General features: G+C 33.7%; 5 protein-coding genes across 6 annotated transcripts; 3 read left to right on the forward strand and 2 right to left on the reverse strand.

The window, feature by feature from the left end:
• Window positions 1-8,154: 8,154 nt before the first annotated feature.
• On the forward strand, window positions 8,155-9,265 carry LOC140963081 (transcription factor bHLH149-like). Its single transcript, XM_073422308.1, has 2 exons — window positions 8,155-8,380; window positions 8,516-9,265. Exon 2 carries the CDS (start codon window positions 8,569-8,571, stop codon window positions 9,091-9,093), a length of 525 nt encoding a protein of 174 aa, XP_073278409.1. The 5' UTR covers window positions 8,155-8,380; window positions 8,516-8,568; the 3' UTR covers window positions 9,094-9,265.
• Window positions 9,266-14,202: 4,937 nt separating this feature from the next.
• Window positions 14,203-18,874, forward strand: LOC140962874 (alkaline/neutral invertase A, mitochondrial-like). Its single transcript, XM_073421933.1, has 6 exons — window positions 14,203-15,277; window positions 16,090-16,249; window positions 16,504-16,715; window positions 17,119-17,612; window positions 17,782-17,830; window positions 18,218-18,874. Exons 1-6 carry the CDS (start codon window positions 14,519-14,521, stop codon window positions 18,542-18,544), a joined length of 2,001 nt encoding a protein of 666 aa, XP_073278034.1. The 5' UTR covers window positions 14,203-14,518; the 3' UTR covers window positions 18,545-18,874.
• Window positions 18,875-19,307: 433 nt separating this feature from the next.
• LOC140963086 (3'-5' exonuclease-like) lies at window positions 19,308-20,062 on the reverse strand. The gene has a single exon (XM_073422313.1). It carries the CDS (start codon window positions 20,000-20,002, stop codon window positions 19,367-19,369), a length of 636 nt encoding a protein of 211 aa, XP_073278414.1. The 5' UTR covers window positions 20,003-20,062; the 3' UTR covers window positions 19,308-19,366.
• Window positions 20,063-20,584: 522 nt separating this feature from the next.
• Window positions 20,585-22,514, forward strand: LOC140962408 (uncharacterized). Of its 2 annotated transcripts, none has more exons than XM_073421282.1 (4): window positions 20,585-20,775; window positions 21,146-21,278; window positions 21,374-21,542; window positions 22,148-22,514. In XM_073421282.1, exons 2-4 carry the CDS (start codon window positions 21,219-21,221, stop codon window positions 22,342-22,344), a joined length of 426 nt encoding a protein of 141 aa, XP_073277383.1. In that variant the 5' UTR covers window positions 20,585-20,775; window positions 21,146-21,218; the 3' UTR covers window positions 22,345-22,514. The 2 variants fall into 2 exon arrangements, with proteins under 2 accessions (XP_073277383.1, XP_073277384.1); XM_073421283.1 differs by having other exon boundaries at window positions 20,616-20,775; window positions 21,130-21,278.
• Window positions 22,515-22,697: 183 nt separating this feature from the next.
• Window positions 22,698-25,960, reverse strand: LOC140963613 (Golgi apparatus membrane protein-like protein ECHIDNA). The gene is made up of 6 exons (XM_073423005.1): window positions 25,801-25,960; window positions 24,705-24,761; window positions 24,403-24,606; window positions 24,232-24,291; window positions 23,813-23,939; window positions 22,698-23,108 (listed from the first exon to the last, which is right to left on the reverse strand). Exons 1-6 carry the CDS (start codon window positions 25,813-25,815, stop codon window positions 23,020-23,022), a joined length of 552 nt encoding a protein of 183 aa, XP_073279106.1. The 5' UTR covers window positions 25,816-25,960; the 3' UTR covers window positions 22,698-23,019.
• Window positions 25,961-26,250: the final 290 nt, after the last annotated feature.

Raw genomic sequence — 26,250 nt, forward strand, 5'->3', positions numbered from 1 at the left:
AAAAAAAAAAAAAAAAAACACACACACACACACACAAACATACTCCAAAAACGTAGAGTAAACCATTGAAGTAGCAGGCAGAATGTCCCCATCTCTCAGAAGGGTGAGCTTCCATATAATCTTTGGATACACCACCATTGCCTTCTTTCTTCCAACTTCACCTCCCAAAGACCCCATTTTTTTGCTTCTGTTTCAGCATTTCATGTATTATTAATATAATATATATGTTTAACCTATAGATACATATATAATATATATGTTTGATTTGAATATGATTTGAGTGGGAGAGAGATTGGAGAAAGAAGTGGAGGCTCAAAATAAACAAGGTGACATATCAACTATCAGCGTCAATGGACATGAAAAGATGGGCGTTTTCAAGTCTACATCACTGTTGTATCAACATACAACTCCATCGCAGTCCTGCTTAAAAGCACACATTTTATAAATTTATAAACATTAACATTATTTCTTTTTTATTTTATAAATTTATATCATAAGTCTTTTTTTAAGAATTAATATTGTTTTTTTATTTGTTTGTTCAGTTTCCCAAGTTGTCTACCGAAAATGATGGAGACTATGGGTCGTTGGTCTAAAGTTTATTATATTTGAGTCTATAATCTAAAATTTGTTCTGAATCTAGGTATAGGCTTATACCAAATATAACTACTTATTTCGTTTAACTGTGCAAAATCAATCAAAAATTTCAATACAATCTGAAACCCGTGAGTCATCCGTTGTACTGGGGAGATCCCGTATGTGGGAACCGAACTGCTTTCTCAAAATTCTTTTCGGCTAAGTTTCGGTTTCGGAATCGACGGAGTCTTGCATGGAGGACAGAAGAACTCTTGTTTCATCGGATACTTTGAGTGGCAATAGTAATCATACGATGATTGATGATTTGATGGCGTATGCAATGGAGGATAGAAAAATTAAGGATTAGCTTACCTTGATGGATGTTCAAGAAAACGGATGAAAACTGGGTTGGAGATTGGAATGCATGAGTTCTTGCTGCCCAATTAATAGATAACGGAAGTTGGTTGGTGTTTTGGACAAGAAAATAGAAAGATTTGCAATGCTTTTGTTTATCTTAGAGCTAAAGCGTAGTTCCATTGTAGGTATTGAGCTTGGATTTGTGTTTTGAATTACATATTTGATTTTGCGTCTATTTGTTTACAAATTAATAAATTAATATAACTTGGAACAAGAACTTCAAAATATATGTAGTTGTGCCAAATAAATCTTCCAAATAAAATTTTTTCTATGGTAAAAAAATTAAAATTGATTTTACTAATCTATGATTCTAGCTAGCTCAATGAGTTTTTCAATTGCAAGTTATTATTGTAAGGGGTGTCAATCGGGTCGGATTTCGGGTCAAACCGTGATTTTTTCGACCCGAACCTGAACCAAACCGAAAACCTCCAACCCGAACACTAATTCGACTCAACCCGTCTAACCCGAATTTTATTTATTTTTTTTAAAAAAATTAATGAAAAAAATTCGAAAAAATAAAAAATAATAATAATATTTTAATTTAAACACATAATAACAAAATTTCTGATTTAAATTTGAAAGTTTAATTGTAGAAAATTAAAAGTATATTTACTAAATCAAATAAACAATTGTTAAAAAAATAAAAAAATAAATATTAAATGATGAAAATTTATCATATAAATATACAATAAATTTTGTTCAAACATACAATATATAAAAATATAGGTAATAATTTTTTTAAAAAAAATCGGGCCAACCCGTGACCCAACCCGAAACCCTTCTAACCTAGTACTAACCCGAACCCAACCCAAACCCGAACCTGATTTTTTTCGTGTTGGGTCGTGTCGGGTTGACGGGTCGTGTTGTATTTTGTCACCCCTAATTATTGTTCAAGATGTTTAATATATATTTTAAAAAAATAACATTTTTGGAATATTTTATACATTAGGTCTTTGATCAAACATATTAACATAAATTTAACATTGTGATACAGTTTTTATGTGATGCATACTTATTGTGCATATTTATGTGAACATCGATAAATTAACACTTAACTATTAGATGTAATGAAATATATCAAAATTATACATTCGATAAATGATTGTCACGTCATCGATACTCACATAAAATTTTTATTAATTTAAAAAAATTAAAATTATTAATTAATAAATACATTAATACTTTATTATTTTAAAAATTATTTTTTTGACAAACATAAATTTAATCACATATAAAAGTCATATTTAACTAATACTTGCATTATATTATTTGCATTAATATGTAAAAAATTGATTATATATATATAAATATTTATTTATGAAATAAATAAGTGATACTCGCTATTTTTTATAATTAAATAATATTTATTAATATTAAATAAAACTTAATAAGATTAAATTTCGTGCAAAACAAACAACAAGAGAATCATAATTTATTAAAGTGTAGTAGTTATATTTATAAATCAATTTATTTGGTTGGACTGATAGCTTCATAAAAATAAACATGAAATTAAAACAAAATTTGATATTTTGAATTTACAACTTAATGTTTTAAGTTGAATTTGATCTTTTGGTACAAATTGGATTTATCGGGCTTTGCTAAAATAATGCTCAAATCCAGATTTGAGCTCTTGGGCTCATGGAATATTTAGTTTTTTTTTTGTGAGAAGCACGAAAGTTGTCGAGCTTGATAGATTTGTTTAACCGATCGAGTGTGTTGGCTTCTTGTGCTAATGTTGGTAGCCTTGATCGAGGATAATGAACTCATGCTTACATTAGAAGCAATAGTATTCTGTTGGTTTAGGAACTTCTTTAATAGATATGTACTCGAGAGAGGGGCATATATATTGACTTGGTGTGGGACGTCTTTGAGAAGATGGAGTGGGAAGAAGTGTTTTGTTGGAATGCAGTGATTTGCGATGCATGGTCGAGCACAAGAGGCAATATTTGAGCTATTTTTGGAGATGACAAAACGTGATATTAACGCGAATGAGGTTATGTTTGTAGAGCCATGATGGAACATTATGGTTTGTAGTTAATATTCTAGGAAAAGCAGGATTCTTGATTGAAGCTGAGGATTTCATAAAGACTATGCCTATGAAGGCTAATGGTGCAGTTTGGGGAGCATTTTTAAGTGCTTGAAAGGTGCACAGAAACGTTGAGTTGGGAAAGGGAGTCGCGAAATCTTACCAGAATTGGAACCTGAGTCCAGTACTGGTCGTTATACGCGAAGCCTGGGAAATGGGACTTATGAAAGAACGAGGGATTAAAACCGTACCTGAGGACAATGTTCACATGTTTAAAGTTTGTGATTCTTCAAAGCCTCATATGAAAAGATGTCAATTTGACGCTCGATAAGATTAAAGGATTAAGTTGCGCGGATATGCGCCTAATACATCCGAGGTATTGCTTGATATTGGTGAAGAAGAGAAGGAAACATCGATTGTTTATCGTCACATTGCTTTTAAGCTCAGTTTTCATATTTATGAGAGGGAAATGATCGTGCGACATCGAGCTTGATATCACCATTTTTAAATGCGACCAATGTTCTCGTCAGGATTTTCCATAGTGAGGTTTATTTGGGCAGGGGAGTGCTTGAAAGGGGCGCGCGTCGTGGATTCTTCTTCTGATTTTGATTTCTTCTGCATTCATTATTGATAACTCTGTTTCATTTTTTTTCTTGAAAGTTCTTACCATATTTGTTCGTCGATATCAAGAAATTCGTTGTGTTGCATTCTTTTGATAAAAGTCATTGTATATTAAGGGCGATTGTCTTTAAATCATAAACGCTTTGATACAGGACAATTTCATCGTAAGGAATTTTTGCTTCGACTAATGCTGCTGTTTCAGAATTCAAAACGCTATAACTGCATCTTTGTGACAGGATAATTTCGTCTCGCGGAGAATGAATTCAATTCTTTGCTCAACTATTGTTGTTGTTCCACAATTCACTAAAAATGCGTAAACAACAAAATTTAAGTTCGATACAAGATAATACAAAATTCGATTGTCACATTTGTCTTAAAAAAATCTTAATAATTATCTATACTATTATATTAAGTGTGAGGACATGATAATAACTACCTGGAGAGGACACCAACTTTTTTTTCAATTCACCAGGACACCAACTTTTTTTTAATTTTACCCTTATATGATATTAATATTACACTTTTGTTTTGTTTTTTTTTTGTTTTAATTTCAACACACACTTTTATTTATATTTATTTTTATTTCAACAATTCAAATATCAATTTAGTCCCTCCATAATTTGTCAAATTTAATTTTAGTCCATCGATAATAATAAAAAAGATTGTATACACACATCGCGTGTGCATAGTAACTAGTATATATAATCATTCTGTTGTCTATATCACTTGTACCATATTATTAATTTTGACGCACTAACTAAATTTGATGTCATTGTGATTTTTTTTAAAATACCAATAATACCTCTAGAAAAAAAAAAGTCTACTTTTATTTAATAATTTTTTTAAAAAATAAAACTCTATTTTAGTAAATTTGTACATTTAAGTATCACTATCATATTCACTTTCAAAAATTTTAAAACTACTAAAATATTTTTTAAATTTTTATCCAAACATTTGAATTTTTGGGATAGATATACAATTCAAGTCCATTTTGTGGATTGTATTTTTCATAATATATATATATATATGGAGTGAAGTTACGGGGTTGTTTGGCTGTCAAATTCGAGAAAAATCGAAGAAAAAGGTTTGTTAGTCAGGATAAGACAAGATTTTCTGTGTTTGAGCAACCACACGAGCATCAAATCAGAATCTAATCTTCCTTAGACTTCTTTAACTACTCAAAATCAATTATTTTGTTTGAAAAATTATAGCTAAACAACGTCGTATTAATAATGCATTAATCTCTAACTAATTTAATCATTAAAAACTACGTACTTCTGCCTTGTTTGAATACAATAAGTAGAGAGGAGAAGGAAAAAAATAATTTATAAAACAGTAAACGCTCGTTCCGACATATTCTTATAATATATTTTCATTTATGACTAGTTAGCTAATACATGCAAACGTCATATTTTTTGGGGAAAAAAACTTATTTTATGTTAGATAGGTGTCAAGTGGAAGTGCAGTGATGTATACAGCTGATGCATTCTATCCGAGATCTTTTCGATGACCTATGTTGTTTTGAAGGGATATATATCTAATCTGATTGATTGCGTAAAGCCCGCGATAATCCTGTCTTTCTTTGATAAGAATCAATACGATCTCATGGATTTATTGATTCTGCACTCTTTGTCTTAATATTAAATATAGTTTTTACATATTAATAAATTATAATATTTAATTATCGTGATGCTGATCATGTTATGCAAAGGCATATGGGACGTGCCCACAGCTAGGTGCACTTTATCCACTCGGTAGATTTAAAGATGAGAGTTCAAGTTAAGTATGGATATTGTAATTAAACAAATCAACAATAATTGGACGATTTTATAAATTAATCACTCATTATGAGGGAGCATGTTCTTGCTAGCTGTACATTGCAATTTTTTTTTAGGAAAAAAAATTAATGTTATTGTGTGTAAATGGTTAAATCATATAATAAAGTTGATATTTTTTAAAATGACATTGGAGCATGTCTCACTCAAGGGGGCAAAGCCACTCTGGCATTTCAATTGCCTCCATATGTTCATTCCTTTATAAATCCATGTTAAATGTTAAAAACATAAACAATTTTTCCGTGTTTGTATAGTACGATTTATTTAATTAACGTGATTTATAGATTATCGCGTTAATTAAAAATTTATCTAACACTGAAAGACAATGATAGTGAGTTTTGTCGTCTTAATATAATAATAATGACGGTTTAAGTGAACTTTTCTTTGAAAAGATTTCTCTGTATAATATCTTTTATATGAGTCTGAGAAATTTGGATATGATGATTAAATTGTTCAGAAAATTAACTTAATAAAACTGGACGTCTCGAGGCAGAATCGGGGAAATGTGTTGGGATTCAATTTTAATATGTTTTATCACATTCAATAAATGAATATCATCCCAACGGTAGACAACATATATGACCATCATTAATGTGACACTCATATATTTGACGTGTAATTTTGATATGTTTATCACATCTAATAGTCATCTACTTGTTTTCATAATTAAAAAAAGCCAATAAAATAAATTGTTACACAATTTTTCTTTTTCTTTTTCTTTTTTTTTTTTTTGGTCAAAGAATGATATATATGATCAATGTTGAAAATAATAATTGTGTTAATTTGTTATTTGACAAGGATTTTTATACAATAAAGTTTTAAATCTTATCATTTGTATGGTTGGTTGAGAAACGTCAAACCTTCTCGGTTCCAACTTTGTGCAACAATAAAATATCTTTCACCACTAATAATTAATAAATATTTAAAGTTATTTTGGTGAAACAAAATTAGACTTCCGAGACATGATAAGGAGACAATATGTCACTGCCATATTTCTTATTTATTTATTTTTCCGTCGGCATATTATATATAATTCTAAAAAAAAAAAAAAGAGGTGATGTATAATTTTGGTTGGTTGTTTTGCAAATTCAAGGTGGAACTAATTTCGAATTGATTGAAAATTGACCTTATATTATTAGCAAAAACTTGTGTAAGACGGTCTCACATGTCGTATTTTGTAAGACAGATCTCTTATTTGGGTCATCTATGAAAAATTATTATTTTTTATGCTAAGAGTATTACTTTTTATTGTGAATATCGGTAGGGTTGACCCGTCTCACAGATAAAGATTCGTGAAACCGTCTCACAAGAGATCTACTCTATATTATTTTAATTAAATATTACAAGATATATGTAGATGGTAAATTCCTGTCAAACACTTATTTTTAAGCATTTCATGTAGGCCTGAGATTTTATTTTATTTTATTTAAAAAAATAAGAAGTTGACATAACTTGGGGGTTGAGGAAATCATGAGTCTGTTTGAATATGTATTTTAAAAACGTTTTTGTTTTTTATAAGTAAAAAAAATCTAAAATATGTGTTTGAATAAGTTTTTTGTAAAGCGTTTTTGAAAAATATTTTTAAAAAAGTGTTCAGTATATATATTTTTTAAATAAAAACAATTGAGAGTTGTTTTGTGATATTTTTAGAAATGAAGACAATGATATAAATCAAAACATAATACTTTTTAATTTTAAAAATATTTTTATAAAATAGTTGTACAACATATATTTGTTCCTAAAATATTTTTTTTCTTCAAAAAAACATATAAAAAAGTTTTATAAGTATTTATTCAAACAAAACAATAAATTAATAAAAAAAGAAAAAGAAAAAGAAAAAAAAGTATGATCGAATAAAATCACGAACTTAGATGAGCTTGGTCGTAATTTACCTCACACATATTATATTATATATACTAAAAACAAGTAAAATGAAGTTCATCACAAGATATCAACGTCGTGTTCAATCGCTTCGCCATAACGACTAGCAATAAGTGAGAATATACATCAAACCATGGCCTTGAAAAATGTTACGTTCTTTTAATTTTAGAATTTAAAATAATTTTAGAATTTAAAATTTGTATTTCAATTAATAAAAAATAATCATAGAAGTGTAGCTACTCGAAAAGTAGTTCGTATAAAAACAACTATAATTCGAAAAATAATTAGAACTTGAACTCAACTCAGGATGATTTGAGTCGATCAAACGCAAGAAAAGTTGCCATCACAAACTTTCTTTAGGGTGATAATTATTTAGTGAAGCGCAAATACCATTATAAGTGTTAGTTGTCTCATATCGGTTAGATAAAATCTCTGAGAGTTGTATAGATGGACTTGGACAATCCTCCCCTCTTGAGCTAGTTTTTGGGGTTGAGTTAGGTTCAAGTTCTAATATTAACATGATATCAGAGCTCAAATTCTACCGTTATGTGTTGGATTGTCCATAGTTGTTGAAACACCCGTTCTGCCTATAATTGAGTCATTTGTTGTAAACTTCACGTTTAATATGTTCATTCTTGGACGTGAGAGGAGTTAGTTGTCCCAAATCGATTAAATAAAATTTTTGAGAATTGTATATATATAGATTTAGATAATCCTATTTTTTAAATTAGTTTTTAAAATGGAGTTATGTTAAAATTTCAATATTAACAAGAAGCAATGGGTAAAAAGGCAAAAAAGAAAAATGGTTACCTCGGCAAACGAAAACGAGAGGGGAAAAGGGGCATATGTGCAGTGCAATAAATAGACGAATGAATGAATGAGGAGCGAGCAGAGATGGCCTCCCTACACTGTTTCTCCATTCTCTCTGCCTTTTGCACCATTATATAATATCAAACCTCTCTCTTCCTCCATACCAGAACCCTCCCACCTCTCTTAGCGGGGTGTTGATTCTGTAGATACACATAAGGTACTGTACAGCTTTTTTCTGTTCAATTGCATGTTCTTGACGTTGGGTTTTGTTATTCGTGATATTCGATCAGTGAATTCTCTCAGTAGAGAACCATAAAATAATGGGTTTGTGTTGTTTTGTTTTGTCTTACAGTTCATTTGTTTTGTGGCATCGAATATCGTGAAAAGGAGGAGTCTGAATCTGTTATGGCGGATACTTCGAATCCCGATACAAACTCCGACCTCCCTCGTAAGAAGCGAAATAAAGCTGGGTCCGGCCGAATTTCCAGGGAATCGTCTCGGGCCAGGTGTAGAACCGAAACCGAGCAGCGGATATACTCCTCCAACCTCATGGATGCCCTCCGCAGTTTACGCCATCCCGATTCCTCCTCCGTACGCGACGCCGCCGACAAGGTGCTAGCGGTCTCCGCCAAGGGAAAGACCCGATGGAGCCGCGCCATCCTCACCGGCCGCCTCAGCTTCAAGCTCTCTCAAATAGACCGAAGACACAAGAAGGCGGCTAAACCAGTTGCGGCATCGAAGAAACCGGCGGCTCGGAATAATCTCCCGCCGCTGCAGAGGAAGGTGAAGGCTTTGAGCCGCTTGGTTCCCGGCTGCAGGAAGCTGTCGCTGCCGAACCTTCTAGAAGAGACGACGGACTATGTCGCGGCTTTGGAAATGCAAGTCAAAGCTATGGCTCTCATCACCGGTCTACTAAACGCGACGTCGTAGGGGATTCCACTTGGCTTGGCTTGGCTTGGCTTGGTCCACACTTAGTATTTTGCTAAGCTTGCCTTTTATTTTCTACAATATAAATTATAATGTTCTTTTTTAAATTATTTTTCTTGTAGTCTATCTTGTTAATAATTGAGCAAAATTAATATATTTTGTACTATATTGTGTAGATTTAATTCATTCCAAATTTTACTTACCGCAAAATAAAATTTAGATGGTATTTCTTTTTTCACGTCACTTTATACATTTCAATACATGAAAAATGATTGATTTTTTTAGTTATTATTTGATCTAGTAATCGATATAAAAACTTGTGTGAAACGGTATTTTGTTAGACAGATCTCTTATTTGAGTCATCCATGAAAAAATATTACTTTTTATGCTAAGAGTATTATTTTTTATTGTGAATATCGGTAGGGTTGACTCGTCTCACAGATAAAGATTCGTGAGACCGTATCACATATACTATTTTATGTTATAAAATCATCAAATAACTTTTTGAATTATGTTCTACTTCATTTAAGTAATAGAATTAGTGTAGGACCGAGCGTTTGTCGCTATACCAAAAATTAATAGTCGGTGGTAATGGTGTAATTCAAATCTTTAAAACCATATAACAGCTCAAGCGTCACGGTTCGATCGTTCTTCCAACAAGGACAATTTTTCCACTCAAGATCATTTGATATTTTATTTTAAAGTTTGTTACAGTCCTGTCAAATTTAAGATTTTTTTGAAATTTATCGGGAAGGCCAAACATCTCTCGCGTTAGATCTATCGTCAAATGAATAACGTAAAACGACGTATGATTTTGCTATTTCCGTTTTGGTTGGGAGACGTATAATTTTACGTATGAGTTGGAACAATCGCATTTGATGGAGTGGGGGCAGGCTTTAACATCACTCGTGTACTCGAATCCATGTGTAGTGGCCGGAGACTAAGGTGCATGATGGAGATCATATTTTGTCTTTGTTTCTATTTATTTATTGCGGTCTAATTTTTTTTTTTTTTTTTGGGGTCTTCATAATCACTTTTAAAGCATCCATCAGTGTCATTCATTCTTATAATGTGCCCACAAATTTTGGTTTCCTACCCTTAAAAACTCTTAACAAAACCATGCTGGATTTTGGCACATACCAAGCCATTAGATTGACGGGTTTTCGACACTTTCCGAGATGGTCGAAGGCTTTGAGTTTATATCTCAAGTATTAACCGAGTCGTCTCACTCGATTTCCTATCCCTTTGAGTTTGTTCTTGAATACGCATGATTGCCAATATGGGGGTGAATATGGCCAAAGCCTTCAACTTTGAAAGTAAGCAAAATCCGCCAAAAGAACAGCATAATGGATAGCAACCTCTGGTCATGTGCTTACATATCCAGGACTACCCCACGCACTAAGGGAGCACATGTCGTATGGTGCCAAAAGATTCAAACATTTTGCTTTAATTTCTCTATATACAATATATATATATATATATATTATAAGATAAGGTAGTCGATTCAATCAATACCCGAACTAATATAATCCTCCAAATCTATGAGTTTTTTTCAATTTCTTTGATACTTTTCTAAACAAAATTAAGTAACTCAATAGTTAAAATTTGGGATCATTTCAAATTCGTATCTTTTTCGAAACCTCCATGGAAGACAAGGAGTCCAAAGTTTAAAAAGATCCCATGTGGATTGTGTGTATGGCGATGAGGCCACGTTTTACATTTTCAGCTCATTCTCAAACCCGAATTTATCGGAAAAGGGTAAAAAAAAAAAGAAAGCAAATCTCATCTTCACTCATTGTCTTCTTCATCTTTTGCCAATTATTGCAGTTCTTAGACCATATTGGGGGGCCATCATAATTAATGGATACAACTAACGACAAAATTTATAGATTCTTAAATTTACCCTCTTCCATTATTTGATATATTTGGACTATTAAAATAATTCGATTTTTTTTATTAGGTTGTACTGGTTGAAACAATTTGAATCGGATTTTATGACTTGATATGAAGTGGATTAGTTCTAAACGACACGGGTATTGAGTAAAGTTCATATATGACCTGATATGAAGTGGATTAAAAATTTATTTTAATTTTGTCTATTCAAGCAAGTAAGAAATTTGAAACGAATCATTCGATCCAAACACAATTTTTATTTATTTTTANGGCTACATTATGGAGCATATGGCGCTATCGAAATGAGAAACTATGGAGCGGTGTGTTTAGACCTCCAGAAACCAGTGTTTCACTCGACTATGATATGTTATGGAACTTGACTCAAACACAAAATAACTCTACAAAAGGACAAGCCTCAAGTTCCCGTCGGGATGCGGATTATCGATAGACGAAACCTTCTGATCCATCTGTGAAGTGCAATGTCGATGCGGCATTGTTTAACGAACATCAAGCTGTTGGCTTTGGTGCTGTGGTGCAAGACTCGGCAGGGGGATTTATGGTGAGCAAAACAAGTGTGAATTACAGAATGTTTGAAGTTAAGGAGGCCGAAGCACTTGCCCTCCTTGACGATATCTCATGGACAACCTCTCTTGAACTCCATTATATTATATTTGAAACCAACTCAAATACGGTGGTAAATGCGATCAGCTCAAAGACTGCTGACCACACAGAGTTTGGCTCAATTATCTCCAGTTGTCGTAAATTTCTCGACGCACATCTTTCATTCGAAATTAAACATGTTAGAAGACAAGCAAATATGTTGACTCATTCTCTTGCTCGAGTGGCCACATGTTATGCAAATCCTTTTATTACGGTTCATCTTTTAGATATATTATGTAATTTTATTTCCCACGATTGTGAGGACAATATTTGATAAATGACATTCTCATTTTTTTTTTAAAAAACCATCCCTTTATTGTTCTTTATATGTTTATTTAACAAAAATATTTATTAGATTATTTTCTAAAACGTATTTTTTTACATTTTGTTTTAATTATGATACACAAATCAGAAATTGAAATTCGGGCTAAACTTACCCAATCCGTACAAGGTTTTTTTTTGTGCTAATTGGACCGGGATAGAATCGAATATAAAGTCTAGTGTGTCGATGGAAATGCAATCTTTGTTGAAGGGAGTAATTTTTTTTTTTGTATATTTGGTATTTTAAATGTCTTTCTTAATTTACGTGGGAAAAAATATGTATATATAATTGCGAAGTGCCATATAACTATTGCATACACATAATATATCATCTTTCTACCAAAACTTTCTCCGTTGATCTACAAGGTTATCTGTATAACGTCATTTGCATGTTATTATATTAGTCTAAGAGTTTATATATAGTCGGCATCAAATAGTAGTAATTGTGAGTTCGATTCTCATTAAAAACACACACACACACACACGAAAATCATTTATGAAAATTATTGGAGTGGCAACGTCCTCGCCAGCCCTGGTAGCCCCACTCTCCAATCCCAACGCGAAGTGTTTGCTGTTTTGACAAAGAGAGATGCATTCACGATTGCAATCGCATTGAATTGGAAAATGAACAATAAAAAGATGTTCGTGCCTACACACATGAAATGGGCCCGAGCACACAACAAATCTCGAGTGTAGCCCACGAGATAACACGTGCGTTTCCTTAATAGTTTTCGAGCCTATCTTTTACCACCTTTGCCTATATTGTCTGGATTTGAAATCTATCCTGAAATTCAATGTCGTAATGGTGTTCAATCGAGGACCACTTCTAGTATTGTCGGTAGGATTACTTCACCAATATATAATACACCATGTATCTATCTATACACGTATAACATTGGATATCAACCACGGTTTAGAAACGGGATTTTGGCACTATAACGCCCTTAAATTTAATATATACTAGTAAAATATGCACACACGTTGCATGTGATATTATTATTTTTAATTTGATCAAATAATATGCAAAAATTAACACGAATTTATTTTCAGTTTAGAAGAGTTGTTCGATTTAAAATAGAAGTTTTGTTTAACACGAAATTATTTTCAATTTAGAAGAGTTGTTTGACTTATTTATCTTCTGTTTGTTTCATTTTCATGGAAATAAATTTCTTTTTTTAGGGGAAAAAAAGAAATTTATAAAACACACGTCATTCATCCACACGCACGCAAGTATCAGTTTAATGACACACACGTATAATGTACAAGTGAAATAATCTTTTAAGCTTTTACACTTTGTCACCGTTTGGTGTAAATGACGACTCATTACATAATTACATATCTTTATTTCGTCCAATGTTCGACTCGATTTCTATAAATCATCAGAGTTAAATATATTCATTTATCATTTTTATATCATACATTATTTACCTTCTACTTATCATATGAGCCAAACGTTGTCTTTCAGGTTTCACAAAGTATGTGTAGTGTTGAATCTTGTTAATTGTAAGAAGATATTCAGTGGGCCCATTTGTACTCGAGGCCCGGAACAAAGTTCGAAGCATGGCCAGCCCAGTCTTGAGGCCAAGTTGGGCCAGGTTCCTAATTGTGCTAAGTTTTTAATTTATTTTCATTGTGAATATAAATCGGCAGAAGAACCCAATAAATATGGTAGAATAGATATGGACAAAAGTTGATTTTAACACACTTTATTTTAAGAGATCAGATGTTTCTCAAAACTTAGAAAAACGATAGATTTTTTTGAGTAGGTCTCTCGTGAGACATGTCAATCTTACCGATATTCATAATAAAAAGTAATACTTTTTATGTATGACCCAAATAAGAGATCCGTCTCACAAAATACGATCCGTGATACCGTCTCACACAAGTTTTTGTCGATTTTTTTTACCCAAAAAAAAATTCTCATTACAAAATATTTTTAATATTATTCCTATCAAATTTACACTATGACCCTTACTACTTTCTACAATTATGATATGAATTTTATTTTAATAAAAATCAAATTAATTAGGAAAAAAATTTGCACTAGTTTTGAGTAAGAATGTGAGCCTACTAGCCTACATTTATGTCAAATGCACCATATTCTTTGTCTTTTATTTCAATCTCAACTTTATAAAATAAAAAAATGTCCAATGAAATGATATTCCCAAATAAAAAAAGCCACACATTCCAAATTGGCGTCCAAATTCTAATATAGGAAAATATCACGCGCAAGAAATGCAATACGATACCCCACTTGTGGAAGCCGCCATTGCCCGTCTAATAACAGGGATTGCTTGCGCCACCAAAATCGACCACTGTCCATCTTTCAAGAATTCCTGTCAGTTCTTTCCCACGAAATCCGATATTGTTTCCTCGATTTTTGCTCTCGTCGCATTTCCTATATCCGTTTGTTTTGCATATGTATATATATATGTAACGGTGACCAAGAACTAGATTTTAGTTGCGTAGTATTTGATTCTTGTACATATTGTACGATCTTTTGACGGATTTTTTCTTGGTTTCGTCTCTGGTTCTTGATAGTACCAGTTTTGGAATGAAATCGGTCAGATTTTTTAACATGAAGCCCGGTTGTAGAATCTTTTTACCTTGTAAGAGCGCGCCTTTCTTGGTTGTTCCTTTTCCCCAAGCCTCCAAGTTTTCGGTTTGTTCTAATTTTCAATTTAGAACCCACAAGTTTCACACATGTTCCTCTCGGTTTTCCGGGTTTAAGACCATATTCAACAATGCTCGGAGATCATGTTCTTCCCAAAATAGGAATTGGGGTCAGTCGGGTATTTTGTCAAACGCCCACTGCCCTGATTCTTGCCCAAGAAGCCATTTTGTGATTGCGTGTGCTGCATCAAATATCAGGGATTTGTCAACTTCTGTTAAAACACACGTGAATGATAAGAATTTCGAGAGAATTTATGTGCATGGTGGGCTTAATGCCAAGCCGTTGGCGGTGGAGAAGATTGATTTGGATTCAAATGAAACGATAAATGAAGATGAGATAAAATCTGAAAATCTTGAAAATGATTTAAAAAGTGAGAGATCAGATGAAACTAAGAGTGTGAGAGCAGGTAAAGAAGAGTCTGAGGTGGAAAAGGAGGCGTGGAGGCTGCTGAGGAACGCCATTGTGTCGTATTGTGGGAGTCCTGTGGGGACTCTGGCTGCCAATAATCCTAATGACAAGTTGCCTCTGAACTATGATCAGGTGTTTATAAGAGATTTTGTACCGTCAGCCTTCGCATTTTTGCTGAAGGGGGAAGGGGAGATCGTGAGGAATTTTCTGCTTCACACCCTGCAGCTGCAGGTATTCACACTGTTTTTTCTCCTAAATTGGTCATGTTACTAAGACTCCATTTTCGATGGATTGAGGTTATGGAAAGTAAATTGTCATAGTGGATAATTTTGCATTTTTTAGAGGTATCAAATGATTACAAAATGCAAACGATAGAAAGTTAACGAAGAGTAGAAGAAATAAGGGGGTATTGGGTTCTAGAAAATAGGGCAGAGGAGTTGAATCTTGGTGTCTGATGGCATTACATAGGAATATAATTATGAAACCTCCAGTGAAATTGTTTATGGACATTGTTAAGAAACTTATTTACCTAACCATTTTTAAAGGAATGAGGCTCAATCAGTTTTCTGGAATTCCAATTCGGTGATTGGGAGATTGGATGAATTTAATCATGAGAAGATTTACAATTTTAGATGCTTTTTCTTATTTATTGCAACAGAGAAGACCTTTTACTCTATTTTTTACTCTGACATATTGGTGTGTGCAGCAGGTTTTCAGTTGATAAGAACTAAAGTGCATTTTAAACTTTACAAAAACGCATGTTGGCTAAGAAATGCAATACTAGTTTCTCTTTTTTGCAATTTCAATTTAAGTTTCAGTCTACAATGTGCTATTCATTTTCTTAGAGCAACTACAGGGTGAACAGATGATAACGTGAAACCAATGAGGTAGATACGAAAATGATCTGTTGCTCAGGCTCAGATCTTGGTTTACTCAAATATTTATCTTACTGATCTTTGTGGAGGTCACTTGGGGTGTGAGTTGGTTACTTAATTCTTTTCATTTATATTTCTTGTTCCTAATGTTCTCCTATTTGTTACTAGAGTTGGGAGAAAACAGTGGACTGTTACAGCCCTGGACAGGGATTGATGCCAGCAAGTTTTAAAGTTAGATCTGTAGCTTTAGATGATAACAAGATTGAAGAAGTTTTAGATCCCGATTTTGGAGAGTCAGCTATTGGCCGTGTAGCACCTGTGGACTCTGGTACCTGTTTCTACATAATGCTAGTGATTAGTAGTTGCACATTTGAGTTCGAGTAAATATGTGGAATTATTTGATCTCTTTTCTTATTTCTGCCCCTTAGTAGTTTCATTTTAATATCCCCCCCCCCCCCCCCCCCTTTTTTTTTTTTTAATGAAAATGAGCTTTGTTTAATTCAACTGCATATGAATTAGAACAGTAAATTGTGTCAATCGACTTGCTAGTTCTTTAAAATTAATATTTTAAGTTTTGTGTAGGACTATGGTGGATCATCTTGTTGAGAGCTTATGGGAAGCTTACTGGTGACTATGCATTACAGGAAAGGGTGGATGTTCAGACAGGGATAAAACTTATTCTAAACCTTTGCTTGTCTGATGGTTTCGATATGTTCCCTTCATTGCTTGTCACGGACGGCTCTTGTATGATAGATCGACGAATGGGTATTCATGGTCATCCCTTAGAGATTCAAGTAAGTTCTTCCATCAGTTCTCGTATATTTACATATAAATATCTTAGCCACTTTTATTTTGGGCCTTTCTTCCAGGCTGTTTTTCTTACTTTGTTGGTCATTCGAAGGTCTTTGTGGTATTCCTTTTCTGTCACTAGCTATTTGAATTTTGAGAAATTGATAGCAATTCTCATTAGCTGTTAAAGTTGGTGAAGGAAAGCTCAATTCATCTTCGGATATCAACTAAAAATTGCATATTTGGTTCACTGTCATATACATGTGATTTACTTTCAATATCAATAGGAGAGTGTGTATGATTAAGCTATAAAAAAATTCCAAGCAAATGCTTACACGCTACAATTTAGAGGTAGAAACCTTGGAACAACTATTCAAAGGTTTGCTCTTAACATGTTTCATACTGCAGGCTTTGTTTTACTCAGCCCTTCGGTGTTCGCGTGAGATGCTTACATTAGATGATGGATCCAAAAATTTGGTCAGGGCTGTCAGTAATAGGCTCAGTGCGCTGTCATTTCATATTCGTGAATATTACTGGGTTGATCTGAAGAAAATTAATGAAATATACCGATATAAGACTGAGGAGTATTCCATGGAAGCCACTAACAAGTTTAATATATACCCTGAACAAATTCCTCATTGGTTGATGCATTGGATTCCTGAGACGGGTGGTTATCTTATTGGCAATCTGCAGCCAGCCCACATGGACTTCAGGTTCTTCACACTTGGAAATCTCTGGTCCATAGTGTCATCCTTGGGTACTCCAAAACAAAATGAGGCTATACTCAATCTTATAGAAGCTAAATGGGTTGATCTTATTGGTCAAATGCCTTTGAAGATATGTTACCCTGCTCTGGAGTCAGAAGAATGGCGAATAATCACTGGCAGTGATCCAAAGAATACGTAAGTTCCCACTTCTTGTGTAATGTGTTGTTTTGAACTTCCAATGGATGTGAAGGTTTATCTATTACAAACACGTATACCTCAGTCCATATGTGTATCATGAAGTGGGCTTGAAAATTTTAATGGCTAAAATATAATGTCCTGAATGTCATTTATTGGAATTTTGCAGACCTTGGTCGTACCATAATGGTGGATCTTGGCCAACACTTCTATGGCAGGTAAGAATAGCATGGAAATTAACTTTTTTTCCATGCAAGATATTAGATCGAATGGAAACTATCCTGTAGCTAAAGTTATCAAATCTTCATTTTGTTTTAGTTGATGAACAGATGGTATTAAATAACATCAACCGATTTTTTACGAAAATGAAGGAAAAGAACCCATAAACATTAGGTTAATATTGGTATAAACTTCAGACGGTGATTTCTTGTATATTTGGTCCGTGTAACTCAAAAACGTATATTGTGAGTATGTTATGTTAATGATACCAGATTCATGTTAATTTGTGCACGTATTTCTCTTAATTGTTCCTGAGGGAGTATCATACTGTCATTGAAGTTAATCGATAAGAACCTTTCTTGAATTCTTCACATATGTTCTCTCAGTTCACATTGGCATGCATGAAGATGGGTAAGACAGAACTGGCCAAGGAAGCAATAACTTTAGCCGAAAAAAGACTTCAAACAGATCAATGGCCTGAGTATTACGACACAAGGAATGGAAAGTTCATCGGAAAGCAAGCTAGACTATACCAAACATGGTCTATCGCTGGATATCTGACATCTAAAATGCTGCTGGATAATCCCGAAATGGCATCCCTTTTGTTTTGGGAAGAAGACTACGATCTTCTTGAATCCTGCGTCTGTGCTTTGAGTAACTCTAGCCGTAAGAAGTGCTCCCGCAGGCTTGCCAAGTCACAGATTCTAGTCTGATGAAAACCAGATTCTCAAACACAGAAGATCTGGCTTATGCTGTACATACAGTAGCGGTAACTTTACGAGTAGTTCAGGATGCGATATTTATAGGAAACAACTGACACGAGATTGTTTCACACATATCGTTGCTTCGAGTAACTCGACTTGGTTAAAAAGCTTGTGCTATTAGGTGGAGGTGCCCTCAAATTTATAAGAGTGGCCTCGTAGTTTATGTTAACTATAGCCAAAATAGAAGTTTATATTGATATATTTCATTTACAAGACATTGAATTTGAGAACTTCATTATGTTATAAATTTCATAGAGCAATTGCTCTAAGAGAAGTATTAATCTTGTATCTTTTGTGTTCATTCTTCCAATAAAGTGCATCTATTTAATATAGTAGAAAGAACATAAAAAAGAAGTCAGTTAAATCCAATGTTCATTTAACAGAAATATTATATATAGGAAGAGAATTGTTGGTCTTAATCTTAAATAGAATTTGATAACTTCTAGCCACACTTACATTGCATACAAAATTCAGTACGAGGCATTAATTGAGCGTTCGATTGCTAACAAAATCACTTGTATTTTAATCTGATAAGGCTTTGCTTCTGGCATGAACATGTATAAACCATAGTTTATATGATATCGTTATGTCAATATCGAATTATATATTTCTAATCTACAACCAAAAACCAAAATAAAATTGAATCAAACTGTATTGTGATTAGTTCTCGTTTTAAAATCAATCCTTCTCCATTCTCATACATAATTTGAGATATTTAGCAGACAATATAGTTTTTTTTTTATTATTTAAAATCCATTAATTTTACCAAACTCAAGCCTCAATAAGGAGCTTGTGACCAATCTTGTAAGAAGCATAAGCATCAAGGCATGCATACTCAATCTGATATTTACTAAGCTCTCTTGCTTCCCAGTTACTCATGGACACGTGAATGGGTTTCCTCATGTTCATCCCACACACTTCGAAAGCAAGATCTTTCAATCCTGGCCGTTTAAACCTCCCCGGCCACCGCTCTTTCGCCGCCTCCCTGACATCCCTGCTGCTGCTGCAATCCAGCCCATATTCATTCTTCAACTTCAAGATATCATCACCCACTTCGACCCCCACGAAGGTGAAGTTGGGGTCCAGAAGAAAATTCTTGAGCGATTCTGGGATTTTATCCATGTAGAAGAGCTGGAGGATTAAGCATTTTCCACCGATGCAGAGTTGGAGGGTGGCTGATTTGTTGCTCATCGATCGGACTGGATGTGGCCGCCATTCGATGTCCAGACCGACCACCATGGGGCTTCCAGCGTAAAGGGCTGTGATCTCACCCACCCATTCGGCAGCGGTTGTTGCTGTGGCGGTGACGGTGGTTTCGATGGTGGCTCCGCCGAAGGTAATGTAGTACTTGGAGACTGTGGGGTTGAATGTTATGGTAGAAGGATTTGTGCTTTGAAAGCCATTCATGTTTGCGTATATCAAAGGCTATTTGCTTCTTTACACGCACTGAAGATATATATATAGATGTGTGTCACACGGTTTGAGAGATCGTATTTTGTGAAATAAATCTCTTATTTGAGTCGTCCATGAAAAATTATTATTTTTTATGCTAACAATATTATTTTTTATTGTAAATCGATAAAGTTGACCAGTCTCACATATAAAGATTCATGAGACCGTCTTACCCTATTTTTATCGAAAGAATGATAAGACTTTTGGTTGGAAAAAGAGATACTATAGCAAAGAAGACTTTTCAAGTCTTTAGATAACAATAATGAATCACTTGTCCATTAAGATGACAATTATTGAGTCCATTTTCCATGGTTTGCACAAACTTCCACTCACAATTGTTGTTTCGATGATGGTTAAAGTCATGGCATGATAACTTTTTCATTATAAAAATAAATTTTATTTTTAATTAATTTAGAATATGTTTTTGTGTTTTAACTAACTAAAAGAAAAATATATATCTAATCTGAATAAAATTTTTTTTTTTTATTAATCAATTTATTATTTTTTCATACACAAAAGCCACTACTAATTATTTGTTAGAGATTATAGATATCATATTTTTTTACAACAACATTTCAGCCCAGCCAAACAAGGCTTTAGAGTGGGGGCAAATTACGCTTGATCATTGAAGTTCACTTCCAAAATCCCAAATCCTACCCAATTGCCCATTTCTACTCATTTGCAGCTTCCGAGATCATCCCAAAATTATCTGAATTCGGAGACCATAGGTATCTTTTTCCTTGTATCTTTGTATTTTCGAGTTTTTGAATTAATGTATGAGCTTTTGCCGTTTAGTGATTTCGATTGTGGCTAATCTGATTGATTTAAATTGATTAACGGAATCTGGGTTTGCTTTTTTATTATTCGTTAGCTGAAATATTGTTATTGGAAATGGGCCACCTGAATTTTTATAATATTTTTTCTTCATTCATCGGGCAACCGACAGTACTTGATGTGCTCCCTGGAATCTTGTGGTGAATTTTTCACGAAGGTTTTATGGATGTATTAATGGTGGTGGTCTTCCTGTTAGCCTTCTGAACTTGATGAAAACCTAAGCAATTGTTGGCTCTTACCATTCACAGTTTCATTTTTGTTCAGCACAAGAGCAATCTTTGTGGAGTCTACATTCGAGATTCCGAAATTAAATCTCGATTGGAGTACCTCATAGACAATGGCAGCGATTTACAGCTTCTATATTATCAACAAATCAGGTGGTCTTATTTTCTACAAGGTTAGCACAGACATGTAAAAACTCGGTATTCGATTTGTCAAGCATTGTAAGCGATACAAGAGAGGAATTAAAAGTTGCATATTTATGTCTTTAAGGATTACGGGTCAGCTGGAAGAATGGACACAAACGATAGTTTGAGACTGGCAAGCTTGTGGCATTCAATGCATGCCATATCTCAACAGCTTTCCCCTGTTTCTGGGTGCTCCGGAATTGAGCTTCTCCAAGCCGATACTTTTGATCTCCATTGCTTTCAATCTCTCACTGGTGTGAAAACACTCTCTTTTTTTACCTCCTTTATCTTTTGTAAGGACGGTCGGTATCTCCTTTTGTGGTTTCTGTTGTTATTTGGCTTCTGAGATGTGTTTTTTCTTGTGTAGATTAGGGCAGATTTATAGTATTGGAAATTGCTTGGTCGAGTAAGTGCATAGATAACTCTGAATTGTTCGGTCTGATTCGAATTGTCTGAATGATGATGACTCATCAACACCCTGATACACCTGAAGTAAACATAGTTAAATAGTCTATTGAAATGAAGCTCCAGGCTAAGCATCAAATAGCAACTCCTGCATCGAACAAATGATTGATAACGGGTAGTCACATATGATCCCAGAACAAAATAGCTGCATATTCCTTGTTATCCTCTCTGCCAACGGTTGACTCTGAACAGAAGAAGATTGAAGTCATTATCTATTAATTTAATTCTTGTAATGTTTATCTTTTCATTCTGATTGATGATAAATTTCGGGGATGTTGTTGCTAAACCCTGAAAGCTTTCTTAATTCAAAACTTGTTTCTTAATCGTTTATGTTGTCAAAACCAACATCTTCACCTCGCGAAAAAAACTATGCTAATCACTTAGTTTCTTTCAGGTACCAAATTCTTCGTGGTTTGCGAACCTGGAGTCCAGCATATGGAGGGTCTCTTGAAATGTATTTACGAGCTATATACCGATTATGTTCTGAAGAACCCGTTTTATGAGATGGAAATGCCAATTCGCTGTGAGCTCTTTGACATAAATTTATCGCAAGCTGTACAGAAGGATCGAGTTGCTTTATTGGGAAGATGATTCAACACCCTTATTTATACTGTTCGCTTCAATACTTTTGTTGAGCTTTCTTTCGTTCATGTTTTCAACCGCGTGCGTCGGTGCGCTCATGCCATTAATGTGTCATTAATGAATTCGAATTCCATTTTGGATTATGATAAAAACTTAATGAATGATATTGTTTTTGATTACTTTATGGTCATAGATGAACTTTTTTCGTTGTCGATGATCTTTACTCACCCGTTCATATAAAAGTAAAACTTATCCCACAACATAACTGCTGCCCTAACTTCTGTCTCGTTCAAACAAAAAGATCAAATATTCGTATTATTCCTAAAAATTTCCCAAAATGTCATTCATGAAAATGCTGGAAATGAGACCAAAACCGCATATAATTTTACGTGATAAGCCTGGTAATAGTTACATTCTGAAGTACATTTACATTTACATACACCAAACGTTCTTGCGATTACAAAAATTTATCAGAATGAGGCAAAATGAGGTAAAGTAACAAGAGAAATCAAACAATTAGATCCCTAACAAGGTCTCAAATTGAAACGATACAAGATCCTCTTCCACTTACTGATAATATATAACGACACTATACCATGAAGTACGAAAAGTGTGCATGTCATAGACCACCAACTCTTCAAAACCTCGTATTTCTCTTCATCACGTCGATTATGTATAAACCATTCAAACGACGCTAAATGCGGATTGAATAGTCGATGAGAATCGAGACGCAATGGTCTGCGTAGCGAATGCTTGAAGCTGCTTCTTAGCATCTGGGAGATCAAAGACAAGTATTATTTATCAATGGATTAATCAAAATAAAAAGTAATACTAAGCTATCTCGATTAAATTTAAGTTCTTCATTGCGCCAGGATATGAACGAAGGCTCATAAGTAAAAACCTTTTCATAAGTACGGCATTGTAACTAGCTCCAAACTAATGCAAAGTAACAAACAACGAGACTTGCATCGATAGCAAAATCATGTAAACAAGGAGCACCATGCTAATAAGTTTCAAAATGAAAGATCCCTTGGAAAACCAAGTGAGTCATTTATGTGCATCCAATGAAAATGTTAGTTGGCTCTTTGTATAAATGATACAGAACTAACAGATGACAGCTTGATGTTGCAGGGGTATCATGAGCCACGAGCATTTTCTCCCCTCAAATTTGAAATTCGGACAGAACACCAAAAAACGTCACATTTAATAATGAGAGATGGAACATTTTTATGACTAGCCAGTGAGTAAGACATTTGCAGCAAAGGGTCATCTCCAGAAAAAACCTTTAAAAGAGGTCAAATCCAAAATTAATTTGGAATATCGTGGTTATTATCTCAAGTGAGGTAATGGAATTCTGTTGCCCCCAAATCAAGGACATTATAGTTAAGTTACTTTTGAGATCCATACTATGCATTATGCAACAATCGAAACTAAAACAAGAACCAAACATGAGATGCGTGTCAGTAAGTCCACATACCTTTACGGCATTTGGTAAATCCAACAATATTGGCAATGCTCAGTGTCAAACATACACCAACAACAAGAAGATAATCAGCTTGAAACCTAATGACAGAGAATATGGCAAAGAAGATCCATGCGACCGCCTACAAAGAAAAGGCAATGCTTTAGGTGGATTTCAAGATATCAAATGGAAATGGCTTCTCTAAATGCTGTCAAAATGACAAACAATTGAGACCAAATAGCAAGTAAAAATAGAAGCAACCTTGAAGTCCACCATGATGGCAAATAAGTTTAAATTCCTTAGCTTTTGAAGAAAATGGATGATATACCAAGTGTTGGCAGAATACTTTTGTTTATGCTTTATGCTTAGCAATGTTACAGCGACCACATGATATTTCAACGATTCAAAATTTTTAATTAAAATTATTTGCTTACTGTGAGGTACAAGGTCCACCAGAACAGCCATGAATCCTTCTTGTTCATCCGAGCAAGTGACTAAGAAAGAGAGGATATATGGGGTGCAAAAACATTTATTATGCACTGTAATACAACTTTTAAAATAATGAAGGAAAGATCAAATGTAAACCCGCACATAAGATGCCTCACCTCTTGGTCAAGACATTCGAATTTCCACACACTTTCACCATCGTCATTTATTTCATTCCACCACCTAAGACCCACCAAGATGCGTCCACTTACGTTCTTCACTACCCAAAAATCAAGGGCAGATAGAAGTACAGTCACCACAAAAATGATGACAAAACTATCAAAAAAAAGAGTAGAAAGAATATAAAATGCCAAAGCAGCCGCCTGTCAAAACAGAAACTTTTTTTTTATCATCAGGAAATCAACAAACAAAATTAAAATCATAAATATAAAAAAGGTGACAAACGGAAACTATGTTCAACCTTGAAAAGCACATGGAAGAAGCATATCTTTGGATGAGCATAATTCTCCCCTGGCGGCTGGGCACCGGGCACCAAAAAAAAAAAGAAGAGGTGAGCACTCCATCACTGTTTATTTAACATTATTGCGCAGAGCAGAAAGAAGTTATTTTGTTTTTATTTATGTAAATATCATATCTATATTATCTTGAGATATTCAAGGTAACTAAGATAAGAAAAATGCAATCTCTAGAATCAAAGGCAAAGACTAAATTTAACTCTTCTTATACTAGAAAAATCACACTGGAAAAGTTCCATTACACAGGTACAACATAAATTTACTGTTTTTCTCATACAAAAAAGATCAACATATGAGCATTTGCTTCTAAACATAAAATTAGACACAGAGTTAGTCTTTTATAAAGTTTTGAAACGACTGTATTGTCAAAGACATTAACATGAAAGAAATTCAATCAAATTCAGTACATACCTAGTTTTCATTTACTTAATTGGTTAGAATTGAGAAGGGATATTGAAAGCTTAGATGGGCCTGGCCAAGAAATCTATAACAAAAATCGAATACATTTTTGATAGAATGCCATTTTTAGAAAAATGAAAATATTGTTGGATAGCCACAACTTTAATAGCAACGCCAGAACTTGCAGCTTCAAATGCCATCTCACGCACTTGTGTAACCAAGCCATCGAGCAGAATTTTTTCCATCAAGAATTTACTTAGAAAAGCATCAATTAAGGGAATTTTATCAGGCAAAGCAGCTAAGACCAACTAAACAAAGGATCCCCAAATCAAATCACTTAATCAAGATGTTCCATCCGCTCACTACATCATTTGGCCCAGTATAAATCTCAACTTCTAAAATTATCCCAAATAAACAAGCTCGAGCCAAATCAAATCTCTAAATCAAGATGTTCCAACCGAATAAAAAAAAATCAGATCCCCTAAGTTTGATTCAACAAATGTAGTCGATATGATTACCAAATCACAAAATATAATAGAATTAACCACTAAATCATCTATAACACTCGCAAATAAATAGTTAGAAACACACCATGTGTTCAAGATATTCGTTTTGAAAGTAAACCAGATTACGAAAACTTACAGGATTTAGATCCATTTTCGGCTGATAGTAAATTTGGTGGAGATCTTCGATTCAGCTTCCAATTTTTTGATCAGATTTTATGTGTACATGTAGACCGAGCAGCTTCTCTTGGAGTCTTGAATTTACGAAAATGGAAAGGAAGCTCCTTGCTAATTAAGCACAAATAGGCGAAGATTCAGTAATTGCAAAATAATCCCTGGATAACAACATTTTTGAAAAAGCACCCTAATATCTTCAGATTTATTGGAAAAATTATAAGTAATTTTTGAATTATAATCCTCTATTGTAGGTGTGTATAATTCTCAGTCGAGTTAGCATTTATGATGTTTACAGTAAAATAGAATCTATCTTTTTATTTGCTAAAAAGGAAAATTTGTTTATTAATTTGTAATTTTGATAATTTATTTTATTAAACTTCAGCTTTAATAACTTGTCTCTCGATTTTCGATA

This window comes from Primulina huaijiensis, chromosome 17 (genome assembly GCF_012295235.1).
Source record: "Primulina huaijiensis isolate GDHJ02 chromosome 17, ASM1229523v2, whole genome shotgun sequence".
Taxonomy (NCBI): Eukaryota; Viridiplantae; Streptophyta; class Magnoliopsida; order Lamiales; family Gesneriaceae; genus Primulina; species Primulina huaijiensis.

Coding starts and splice junctions, on each gene's coding strand:
- LOC140962874 (XM_073421933.1), top strand. CDS start 14,519: ATGAAATCGGTCAGATTTTTTAACATGAAGCCCGGTTGTAGAATCTTT. Junction 16,716..17,118: donor GTCATCCCTTAGAGATTCAA/GTAAGTTCTTCC, acceptor TTCATACTGCAG/GCTTTGTTTTACTCAGCCCT. Junction 17,831..18,217: donor GGCCAACACTTCTATGGCAG/GTAAGAATAGCA, acceptor ATGTTCTCTCAG/TTCACATTGGCATGCATGAA.
- LOC140963613 (XM_073423005.1), bottom strand. Junction 24,607..24,704: donor TCTTCCATGTGCTTTTCAAG/GTTGAACATAGT, acceptor CTGTTTTGACAG/GCGGCTGCTTTGGCATTTTA. Junction 24,292..24,402: donor TCGAATGTCTTGACCAAGAG/GTGAGGCATCTT, acceptor TCTCTTTCTTAG/TCACTTGCTCGGATGAACAA.
- LOC140963086 (XM_073422313.1), bottom strand. CDS start 20,002: ATGAATGGCTTTCAAAGCACAAATCCTTCTACCATAACATTCAACCCC.
- LOC140962408 (XM_073421282.1), top strand. CDS start 21,219: ATGGCAGCGATTTACAGCTTCTATATTATCAACAAATCAGGTGGTCTT. Junction 21,279..21,373: donor GTGGTCTTATTTTCTACAAG/GTTAGCACAGAC, acceptor TATGTCTTTAAG/GATTACGGGTCAGCTGGAAG. Junction 21,543..22,147: donor TTGCTTTCAATCTCTCACTG/GTGTGAAAACAC, acceptor AGTTTCTTTCAG/GTACCAAATTCTTCGTGGTT.
- LOC140963081 (XM_073422308.1), top strand. CDS start 8,569: ATGGCGGATACTTCGAATCCCGATACAAACTCCGACCTCCCTCGTAAG.